Genomic DNA, 12,181 nt, shown 5'->3' on the forward strand with positions numbered 1-12,181 from the left:
CCATCTCGAAACACTTTACAAGGAGCAACTGAAATAAACAAATACTTGTTGGACTTTAAATGACCTGCTAAGACCAACATGCTTAACTTGGGTCTCTAATCTTTTTGTGTACCGCCTGCCCAGCTCACTGTGTGTACTGTCCTGCCAGCTCTTTGACCACTAATTACATCAAAGGAAAATTCGGATGAAAGTGAGACATGCTTTATGCTTTAAGAGGGCACACATTGGAGTGTGATAAGCTTTAACCTGGGGAGAATGAGCTCTACTCTGCTCTATTTCTGTTTACTTTGTACTAAATAATTAGACAATAGCCAACATGGTCTGAAAAAAGTATCAAGTAAGAAGATGTCTTTCTAGCCTGAAACAAAATGCTCTTTCATTTGAAAAAAAAGGAGAAAAGTAATTTTCATGTGGAAGATGTCCTGGAAAACCTCAAACTGCTTTTAACTGTTCAACAGATTTTCCAACAAAAGTCTTTTTTCATAATAAGGTCAGGTTTAAATATTGTATAATTCAAGAAACCTTAAATATAAGCAACATATTTCAAATCATAGACAATATATTTTGTTCATCCCTCAATACAAGTTCACTGATTTTATCTAATTCTGTTAAAAATTAAATAAACCAATTTAGTTAACTGTAACCTATTTTATAATGCGAGGATTTCTCAAAATGCAACTACTAAATGTGGAGGTACTGTCCAGGAGATAGCGTTATAACTACAAACTAAGAATCTCAGAAATTTTAGGAAAAAGAAGGTATTCGATTTTTGAAAAAGCTAACGACTCAATTGTTTCATAAGTTGTATAGATCAGGATAGATGGTTCAAAAACATATGACAGCATGTCTTCTAAGCTGGTCTTGGATTCTTGGAATACAACTATGAGGGTAGGTTCCTGGAAAAGATGCAAACATTTGCCATATTTCAATGAATAGCAGTTTTGGAAAATAACGTATTAATTATTGTTTATTTGCTTGTTTAACAGAGAAAATTTATCGAAGCACTGATGGAGTGTCATGGTCATAGCTGCTATTTATTGTGTTTTCCAGGTCCTGGCAATGTATTTTTATATATATCACGTCACTCAAGTGCCTCTATAACCCAATGAAAGAAATAGTCTCCCATTTCTACAATGAGCAGCCTAACTCGGGTTAAGCCAAGCCGAAGAGAAGCAGTGTTAGGATTTAACTCTGCAAGTGGTCTGACTACAAAACCCAGGCTAAAACCGACCATTCTCCACGGGCTCAAGAGTCCAATTTGAGAAATGACAGTGCCACATGCTTAAAAACTGATAGGAAATGTGACTGAGGCATGAAAGATATAATTCATCTAAGAAGAGTTTTATAAAGCACATAAGATACCAAAGCTAGATGCATTGTTCAAGGTGAGATTATGCATTACTCGAGCACCAAAAAAGCTCCACTTTAGCAGAAAGTCTTGAGCCCTCTTCTTTAATGATCTTCCATTTTGTTTGCTGGTCTAAAAGTAAAGGAACAAAATGAAGCTATAGAATCTGTCATTTCATTATTACATGCTTCTTATGTAAGATCAAGAGGTAGAAAAACTGACAAACGGACAGATTGACAGGGCATGCCATTTATTTTATCAAATAAAATGATGTGTCTAGGGATTTGAATTTTCATATGGCTTTGTCATCATTTTTCAGGTTAATAGGTCTTTATTCTATATGGTTTTGTTACCTAATAAATTGGACAACGAAATGAAATAATTTACAAAATATTTTCTCTCTTAATTTTCCTTTGACAGAGCTTTAAAAAAAGCAGAAGGCGAAGTATGAAGGAAGGGTTATATATTTCTGTGAATGATTAACTCTGACTTCTCTGGTCCTGAATGATCATCTGTTTTCCTTCCAGGAGAAAAAAAGTCCCTACACTATAACTAGTTTCCTTGATATGGAATGGCTAACACCAACTGGTGATGGATATATTTGTTCTTATGGCCTTGTTTCATGATGGATGACTTGAAGGTTAACTGAAAGAGTTGAAGAAACCACATGAAAACACAAAATACTGAGCTCCTGGAATTAAAAAATGTAAATACTTAAAACCATATCTTCTGTCAGCTTTTGTGAAAACGTGCTTTTTAAGAAAAGGGCCAGCTCTTTCCAGTTTCTAAGTTTATCTTTCACTACTGATGTTACACAGCTGTAACCTTATTGACTGATAGGGAAGGAATAGTGTCTTGTAGTCTGTCAAAAAACGACAAATAGAATTGCAACTGTGCCCAGTGCTCTCAAATCTGCCATATTTCTAATCCTGATATTTGACTTCCCTTATTCCTAGGGTTTCAAAAGCTTTTCAAAGTATTATTACACACAGCCTATCACCATCCCCCACCATTCAAGAAATTACAGCCAGTTTAGCATTTACTATTAACAAAATTTTATTTTCTGAATATGTCATTGAAAAATACCTTAATAACTCTCTGCTCTACCACAGTATCCAACCATTCAATAAAAGCCTCCACAGTGGCATTCTTCTTAAGGAGATCTTTCAGTTCTTGGAACACCGTGATAGAGTCATCTACCATGTAAAAAGGAAAAAAAAAAAAAGAAGAAGAATATTGCACACTACTTTGAACCCAAGAGGAAACCTAAAAGTAGAAATCATTAATAATTTTATAGAATAAAAGGGCAAGACAGGTAGATTAAATTAAATGTGTTAAAGAAGTTATTTTCATATCCTGGAAACTAACAAAAATTCCTTAGTTCTTTACTCTTCAAAATTTTAATCATAAGTGTCTATGTTTTGGTATATATTGAAATGCAGGTTTATATACTATATACTAGGGAAGAATTGTTGTCAGTAGAGATGATTATTCATTTTGAATGCAATGTTTTCATTAAATGCAACAGGTTAGTTGAAACCTAATGACTGAACTAAGCTAGACTTGTTGATTTCCTGCTTTCTGAAATATCCTTTATCTTTAGCAAAAATTAAATTCTGCCCTGCAGAATTGAGCCACTTAAATAAATAATCTTTTATCAGGTAAAAGTTAAAGGGGCAGTTAAGGACTATCATTTTATTAAAGGGTTTGAGGTTTACTGAATCCCAAAGGGTGATATAATTTTATGTTAAGAAACAGAAAGCAGGACTGAGGTTAGACTGTCCCCAGAGAGCAGTGTGCTGTAGCCTATAGGAGGCTGCATTTTTTGGTGTTTTCAGAGAGAAATGATGGGAGAAACAGTGGGTCGTTATCCCTGGGAAATGGAACCGGTCACACGTACTGGCTTGGTAAATTCTGTCAGATTGTCCAAACCTAAGCAGGGCATTTCAGCTTTGAAAAACAGTATTGCACTGAGATATCATTTTGGTATGCATTACACACCATATGATGCCAAGAGTACAAAACGCATGGAAATGCGTATGCATGTAATATAAAAATGGAAGAAAACTCACAAAACTCAAAACTGTTTTGATTATTCCCAGGTTTTTTCTATATGGATTATTTCTAGGCAATGAAATTATAGATGACCTGCCCTAAACAAAAAGAGAAAACTTACATTCAGTGTAGATATCAGATTCAGTGTCTGTGCTGCCCGAAATGGTGAGAAGGGCCTGAGATCCAATACTATTCAAGTCAACCTTTTCAATGTCAGATACCATAGAATTCACGACATGCTGGTCAAAGAGAGCTGGTCTGGCAATCTCCATAAAGAAAGTAAAAAAGACAGTAAATTATATCACTGATCCTCCATCAAAAGAAAATTTTAGCTTCTAGAGAAATAGTTCCTTGAGAGAAAAGTATCATAAATAACTCTTTTTTTATTTTAAAACTAAAAGCAGTAGCTGAGATTCATGATCATCTCTGTTAAAGGTTTGAAAACTATTTTCGGAATAAGAAAATAATTCTTTTCACCCATGGTCATAAAATAAGAATTTCACAACGTTAAATTTCTTATCTGGAACTATCCCAAGCTAGTCTTTCAAAATTCAGGGAGCTAGAAACCTTCATAAAGCAAAGGATCATTTGAGGAGAGGGCAAGTATATTTTAACAATATACAAACATGTAACTCTAATTTAAGAACTACTTTTTTCTCCCTATTTAAGAGAACTAAATTAGAGGTAGTTTAAAATGTGTTGTGGGTTTCACAACATCACACGGGCTCATTCCCCATAACCTATTAATTTTATTAATTGGATTCATTTATTAATTGAATTCATCTGGCAAATAAGAGTTTTACATTTTACGTTTCATTCAAAAGTTTTTTTTTCTTTTTTTACTTTCTATTTTGAAATAATTTAAAATTTACAAAAAAGTTGCAAAAGTAGTGCGGAGTATTTTCACATACTGTATCCAGCTTCTCCTAATGTCATCATCTTACATAACCATTGTATATTATCAAAATCAGGTACAATACTAGTAACGCTGGTACAATATTAGTAACTAAACTAACTAAACTAAACTACCGAATTTCATCAGTTTTCCCACTAATGTCCTTTTTCTGCTCTAGCATTCACTCTAGGATCTCATGTTGCATTTAATTGCTGTCTACTTAGTCTCCAATCTCTGAAAGTTCCCCAATCTTTGCTATCAGATGATTCATGTTTTATTTGGTGACTCAAATACCCTCAGCTTACCAACGTACCTGTGCAAGATGCAAGAAAGATGTTTGTCGTTTCAGAGATGATACAAATCTTCGCACAATAGGTATTTTCTTGTCAGTTAGAGCTTCTGGCAAATTTTCCAAGGATGAAACAACCCATTGTTCCCAATTTTTAGCAAAATTTCTTATGTCTGCTAATAAGCTACAAAAACCCCCAAAGAACAAAACACTCTATTAAATGCTAAGTAGTTCAAAATGCATTAAGTAAATGCAGTTTAATGGAGGTATATTATTATGTTTTGATTCCAAGAACATGACTGAAGTCAGCCTAGGTCTGCCATTTATCATCTCGGTCAAAATACTCAGTCTCCTGAAGGTCCAATTTCCTCATCTGTTAATAGGAATAAGAATGGTATCCAGGGAATTCCCTGGCAGTCCAGTGGTTAAGACTTCACCTTCCAGTGCAGGGGCTGCGGGTTCATTCCCTGGTCGGGGAGCTAAGATCCCACATGCCTCGCGGCCAAAAAACCAAAACATAAAACAGAAGCAATATTGTAACAAGTTCAATAAAGACTTTAAAAATGGTCCACATCAAAAAAATAAAAAAAAAAGAAAGAATAGTATCCATGTCACAGGATAATTATGAGGATTACATGAAATAATTCATGGAAAGTGTTCAGGTTAAAACTTGGCAGGCAGAAAGTGATCAATAAGACATACTTTATTATTAATATTAATTCATAATTCAATCATTTTCTATAAAATATTTCTGGGAAAAGGTAAGTGTGCACTTGATTTTGCATATTTTGGCTACTGAGAGACACGCATAGGGATCATAATGCCATTTCAGGTATTTCATATTTGTTTCTAGTAACATATTCTTATAATCCAAATATAACTGTAGAACAAATTACCACAAACATACTAATTAGAGGACCCCATTTAGAAAATTGCAAAGGTTGGTTGTGTATATCTTATGAAAACATACAAAAATTTATAAATCCATCAACAATCTACATATTATAGCTCAACAAAACAGATCTAAATATATTTAGGATGGGGCATATGTTGGGGCACAGTGACATAGTACAGGAAAAAAATAGGCAGAGTTTGGAGTTAAACAGACCTCAATTAAAATCTAGGTTCTGCTCCTTAAAAATCAGCTGACTCTGGGCAAATTAATTTCTTTGTACTCCCAGGTTCCTCTTTGTGAATTTGGATCATAACAGTTACTTTAGAATAGTCTGACAAGTTGTTTTAAAATAATCTAATTGTTCAATGATAAGGAATTGGTTAAATAAAGTATAGTATTTTTCAGATGCTGGATTTCTATGCAATCAATCATTTAAAAAATGCTAATCTATATTTGTTGATATGGAAAGATTTCCATAGTATACTGCAATAGTATGTGTACTATAATTCCATTTTTAATATGCCTAGAAAAAAGTCTGTGAGATACAATAATAACCTAAGACATTAAAAATGTGGTAAGACAATGAGTGATTTTTTTTAGTTTTATTTTATATGAGTGATTTTTTAAATGCATTTATGCGTGTTTTTCATTTTCTAAATGAATATGAACTACCTGCATACCTAAGAGATAAATACGTAAATAGTACTTCTCAGGCTAAGTGAAATAATTTATGTAAGTCTCAAATCCCACACTGTGTTTAATAAAAGTCAGCTATTATTACTATTAGTTACACGGCTGAATGCCTGTCACTATGTAAGCATAGCCATTTTGCTGTGACACAGAAGTGTTAAGTGTACCTAATTCAGAGCTCAGGATAGATGTTTAAAGACAACGTATTAATAATTAAAAGAAACTATTGACCAGGCCAATATCAATTATTATTTAAATAAATAAACCAGTCTAGAGGAAAAGGTAAATCAAAAATAGAGATTGTTTTATCAATCATCATGTATTTATTGAGAACCAACTATGCTCACCCTATATGTATTTGTGCCCCAAAATACTAAAATAAATTTCATTACTTTACTAGAATTCGTTTTTTAAAAATTGGCTTTTTTTTCAAGTTCCTATTGTTCTCACATCAGAACAATAGGAAAAGACTGTGAAAAATCTTCAGGCATCATTTCAATTTGAGATCTTATTCCTTTGTTAAAAGAAGGTGGTAATTCCATTATGCTACTTTCTAATTTTGGCAATTAAGATCAAAGTTATAATAAATATAAAATAATTTTCCTTATAGTTTTATTATTGTGATTATTTTCCATCAATTATCCCCATTCATCTCCCTCTAGCCAGTTTCCATTGAAGAGCTTCCTCAGTAACCTAAAGGTCAACTACACTTAAATATTTATTTCTCACGTGAGCAGCTCTCAAATTAAAGGGATTTCAGGATTGTTCCATCAATTTTGTTCATTGAGGTTTGAATATAAAAATTGAGGCACATCTCTTATAGCTCATACAAAGGGGCAGGAATAGGAAAATAATATTGGTAAATGAATGAATTTCTACTTAATGTTTTGCTTTACTATAATGTATAAGGTTAAACCCTATACAAGCAACTATCATATTTTATTGACTGAACCTACCTTTCAGGCATTTCTTGCATTGTTGCAGGAATGAGTACATCTGTTAGAACCTTAATCACAGCAAAAGAGAGTTAACATAAATCCTTAGTATTTCTATAGAAACACATTTACTCTTTGTCAATTACTTTTTATTCCTAGCTTTCTAGAGAATAATATGTTAACTCATTTCTGAAAGTTATACTTTTATCTCTAAAATGCATGTATATATGTAAGCTGTGTATGTGCGTTTGTGTGTGTGTGTGTGTGTGTGTGTGTGTGTGTGTGTAAAAGGCAAGGGGAGTGGGGGTATATAGAAGCACTGCAGTGCTAGTTAAGCAGGTGACACGAATGTACCGGGTACAGAGAGCTAATTATTGGAACATAAAGAACACTGAAAATAAAGGGCTACTAGACTGAACCTTAAATGTGGGTGATATGTTGAGTAGGACCTTGATGAGAACTAGTAAAAAGAAAATAAGAAAAAATTAGTGCTGACTGATCCCAGCTCAGGAAAAACTATGATAAATAAAGGAGATGGGGAACAAGATAGGATATGAACAGTACAGATCCCCTAGGCTGGCTCATAAACTGAGTGCACCAGCCTGGAGAAGAGGACCAAGAGGTCCCCTTGGATATTTCAAAGATATTTCAAAACGTGAGTAGATACTCATCTACAAAGGCTTGTGCAGCTTACCAGCAAAATGCACATGTAGTCCGTGTATATGAAACACTAAAACAAGAGACAGTATTGTATATGCCCAGTATGCTAGTTACCAATGAACTGGCCTTGGCAATCATGTACAGGTCTATGGACTAAAAGCTGACCACTTTCTAGGGATGGGATGAAGATCTTACAGAAGTTCATATTACACTGCTCTATTTACAGTGCTCACTGTGCCTCCCTGGGTCCACCAGGAGGAGGAAAAACTTTGTGCACGTAACGGTACTTAAACTCTGGACTTTTGTGTTGGACTCAAAGAAATAGACCATTTGTGGTGGGGGGGAAGTTATGCTTTAAGAATATTTCTTGGAGGTGTTGAATGACAGTCCAAAACAGCTTTACCTTGATGCTGGTAAATGTGTGTGCACGAGTCCAGGTCTTTTCTTATACCTACTCTTAGAACCACCTTCTTTCCCCTTTCTGGTTACTTCCTCATGTCTTAAACACTTCAGACAATCTGTTAGTGCAAACTAAACCCTTTCTCTCTAAATGATGATATTCTTATTTGACCCAGAAAAATGAGACGATCCTTGCTCTCCTTTGTCCTTCTTCAGCTTTAGCTTGAACTAAAGGTAGAGACTCTATTTTCTTATACTGCGATGAGGAAGAACAGAACAGAGGATGAAAATATGGGCTCCCTCATCCTGGTTCAAGCCCACCTACAGTTCTTGATGTGCAAAGTTGCTTCTGGACTGAGTTTATCTAGCTTCTGCTTCACTTCTCTGCCAAGTTGAGAACGAAACAGCAGCAACTAACTTAGAAGGATTTTACTTCCTAAATACTTAACAGGATTCCAGCTTGGGTTTTCTTGCTTACTCAAATTATGTTCTTAAAGGAAAGCTTTTGTTTTTCCTTCTGACAATTTAGGAGGTTAATGTAGACAAACTCACTTTAAAATACCCAGAATGCAGTACAGTTTGCTTCCTCAGCTTGGACCTGTGTCTGCTCTAACTAGGGAACAGACTGTTGGGGGAATTAGCTTCACCCTCTTCCCCGCTGAATGGCGGGCTAGATGGCCAACCAGCTCCTATCTGTTTACGATATCCTCATGATCCTTCTGTAGACACTTGGGGACTCTTATTTGGCTTAAGAACAGAATTGGTCATTAATGCCTTAACGCTAGAGATTTCCAAATTTTTCAAGTTATTAGTCCCATAAGAGTGCTTAATTCTGCTTTCCCCAAAACACTGATACTGTGAAAAAGCCATTAAGTTATTTACTCTGAAAACACCTTAAACAGTTAATAAAAATTAACTAAGTTTTTATGGAAGTATGTCACATTTAGAATCATTCTTAGCTGTAAACAGAAACTGATTTTGTTTTACTTAATGAAAATTTATATTAAAATACATTCACTATTAAACATATACTATTAAACTGCTTGCTTTCTCATCAGAAAAATAATTAGTAGTGTATCTCCAGCCAGAAATAACAAATTTATTGAAAATATATGGCAAAAATTTAGATGGAATGTTTTTTAAAGAAATATATGGTTCATGTTTGACATCCTAAGGAGCTTACCTTATAAAGAATTGAGTCACAAACACAGAAAATGTCAATGATAACAGGGTTTTCAAGCAGGGGAAGAAGATGATCAGGCATTCCTTGCCAAAAGTGTAATAAGAAATGCTGGATCTAGTTGAGAGCAAAGCGTATGTACATTAATATTAACATTTTCCTTAACATGAACTCATATGAAAACAGGACAAGAACGTTTACATAATATAGTCAGCAAAGCATTCTCGGTCACTCTTACCTCCTCAAAGTTTCCATTTATTGCATTGTCCAGGATGCACTGGCAGTGAGTTTTGTACATCATTATTAGGGTATCAACCTATTTCAAGGAAGAAAAATCTTAACAAAAGCACCCTTTCAGTGCTGCCTTCATTTTGTTCATGCATTCATTTGTTCATATATTCAAACACATTTTTAAAGTTCATGCTATGTACCAAGCATGTGCGCAATCCGAGGAACCAAAAATAAAGGCACAATTCTTATTTTAAGGAGCCTACTGCCTTGTGAAGGGAGAAAGGCAAGCAAATGGACAACTGCAGGACAGTGTGATAAGAATGATGAAAAAGCTGATGTTCAGGAAACTATGGGCCAAAGCAACATTGTAGTTTTCTGCTTAATAAAAAAATTACCTTTGATTGGAGAAATAAATGTAAAATGGTAAAATACATCAAATCTTCACACAGTTTTATTAAGTAGGTGCTTGGGTAGTGTGGTGCAGTTGTTTCCTGTGGAGTCAGCTAACACTGAGCGTCAGCTCCACTGCACTGTTTTGCACGGGTTGCTTTGTCTCTGACCCCAAGCTTTATATCTTCAAGTAAGGTAGTAATAACATATCACTCATAAGGTGTTAAAGAAGATTAAATGAGATATGACGCACATGGAACAATTTTCCTGGTATGAAGTATAAGACTTTACCACTTTACCTAAAATTAGTAATAATATCAAATGACTTGCTGACCAAAAAAAGATTTGAACATTAAATGTCTGTTATGAAAATTCTTTATTTCCATGTTATACTGATGTTTGTATTGCAGAGATAGGAAGTTTTAAACATATTTTAAAATATGCGATGGATTCGAACTTGATAATATTCTGGCAAACTAATAATATTCATATTCAAAACATCTTTATTTCATAAGCTAGAAATATTCCTACCTGTTACAGGTTGTGTGTTCTATGTGAACAGGAACAGGCTTAGAGGTTAGAGGTGTGAGCTTTTCCTGCAGGATACCTGGATTTGAATGCTAGCTCTAATCTGCTACGTGATACTGGGCAAACTACTTGACATTTATGTGTTTTAATTTCTTCATCTATAAAATGGAGATCATAATAACAGTAAATATCTAGTCAGGTTGTTATGAGGACTAAATAAATTAACACATGAAAGTGGTTGGAGTAATCCATAATTCATGTTAAGAAACTTACAGTTGTTAGCTATTTTTACCTTCATAGTATCTAGGGTGGTCATGATGATGGGGGTGTCCTGCCCTACTCTTTGCTCTCCAACCTTTGTCCCTGCAGCCCAGCGACAGCACATATCTTTGTGGTTTAGCGCAAAGCTGTATAACGATGACATGCAGATTACCAATCTACTTCCAAGGAGGTATGCCGACTACACACCTCTGGCAGGACATGTCACCACTGATGCAAATGAGACATGCTCTTTACTTTAAGCAACGATTTTATATTTTTAGATAGGTTGCCAAGACATATTTCTAAAATGAGGATAAGGACAGCATGAAAGATAGAAAGGAATTCATAATTCTTGTCCAAAATTAACCCTTTGATCCCTGAAACCTACTAAAGTACAAGTAAACTTTTATCTTCACAAGTATTTCCATTTATTTGTGTCAAAATTTTTTCTCCTATACACAAATCATCAAAAAATTTAAATCTTATAACTGATATTTTATTTAATATTTACATAGTCTTAGGACAATAAATTTTCACTGTAGCATACTTTGCAGTCTTTATAAACATACTTTTGCTCAATTTTCTGAGAATAGACACCACATTACAGAGAGTAGGAGCAGAGGCAAGGTTTAGCTCTAGTAAGGTCAGTGAGCAAGTGGGGGAAGGGTGGCAACTGCCCTCAGTGACACTGTGATGGGGGCAGAAAGCAGGCCTCTCACCTTCAGCCAGCACCCCGCACTGGGGTCAGCTTATCCCTAGGAAGTCTCCATCCTTCCTGCCTCAAGAAAGTAGGTGCTTAAAGTGCTTAGCTTCAGCCCCACCCATCCTTCTAAACTGACAACTTACCTGGGGAACCTGGCTACTGGCTAAGAAGGTAAAAGGCAGGGCCCAGATGTCCTCAAGGGACAAAGAGTATTAGTCCCTGGAGCTCATGATGGGGACGACTGGGAATGAATTTAGAAACCAGGGGTTATTTAAGTGTCTTGAATACTGAATGAGAAATGACCTACAGACCAGTTTTCAAGTTGGCAGGTAAGGAAGTCCTTGGAAGCTAGCAGAGAAGCTGAAATAAACTATTGGAACGTATTCTTCACTTCTCTTTTTTTTCTTTGTTACTGTCTCCATCTACCCTCCTCACCTGGTATATTTACACAGTAAACATCTTCTTGATATGTTTGTACGTAAGCTATCCTCTCCACAAAGGTGAGCCAACAATACCCTTCCCCAAAGAACTGTGTTCCCCGAGGTCCCACAGACTTCCACAAGTTCCCCCACAAATTGCCACATGTTAACACCTACTGGAGGTGTCTCAAATCTGAAGTCATAATATCACACATTATTTCTATATGGTTAAAAAAACGATGTGATAACCTTGAGGAATGTGATGGGAGAGGAGAATAGTAGGAAGTGGACATACTCCAGGAG

At 35.1% G+C, this 12,181-nt stretch overlaps 1 protein-coding gene across 1 annotated transcript in view; it reads right to left on the reverse strand.

Annotated features, from left to right (window-relative positions):
• RFX6 (regulatory factor X6) overlaps positions 1–12,181 on the reverse strand; it is a 55,976-nt gene that overhangs the window by 6,876 nt on the left and 36,919 nt on the right. The window contains exons 8-14 of the mRNA XM_027087869.1: positions 9,585–9,662; positions 9,350–9,463; positions 7,129–7,178; positions 4,612–4,771; positions 3,525–3,669; positions 2,435–2,544; positions 1,363–1,480 (exon numbers count right to left, since the gene is read on the reverse strand). Of these exons, the coding sequence (XP_026943670.1) occupies positions 1,363–1,480; positions 2,435–2,544; positions 3,525–3,669; positions 4,612–4,771; positions 7,129–7,178; positions 9,350–9,463; positions 9,585–9,662 (775 nt within the window). The remainder of the gene's footprint in view (positions 1–1,362; positions 1,481–2,434; positions 2,545–3,524; positions 3,670–4,611; positions 4,772–7,128; positions 7,179–9,349; positions 9,464–9,584; positions 9,663–12,181) is intronic.

The sequence above is a fragment of the Aethalodelphis obliquidens genome, unplaced genomic scaffold (assembly GCF_003676395.1).
Source record: "Aethalodelphis obliquidens isolate GAN/ISIS:26980383/991018 unplaced genomic scaffold, ASM367639v1 scaffold3, whole genome shotgun sequence".
Taxonomy (NCBI): domain Eukaryota; kingdom Metazoa; phylum Chordata; class Mammalia; order Artiodactyla; family Delphinidae; genus Aethalodelphis; species Aethalodelphis obliquidens.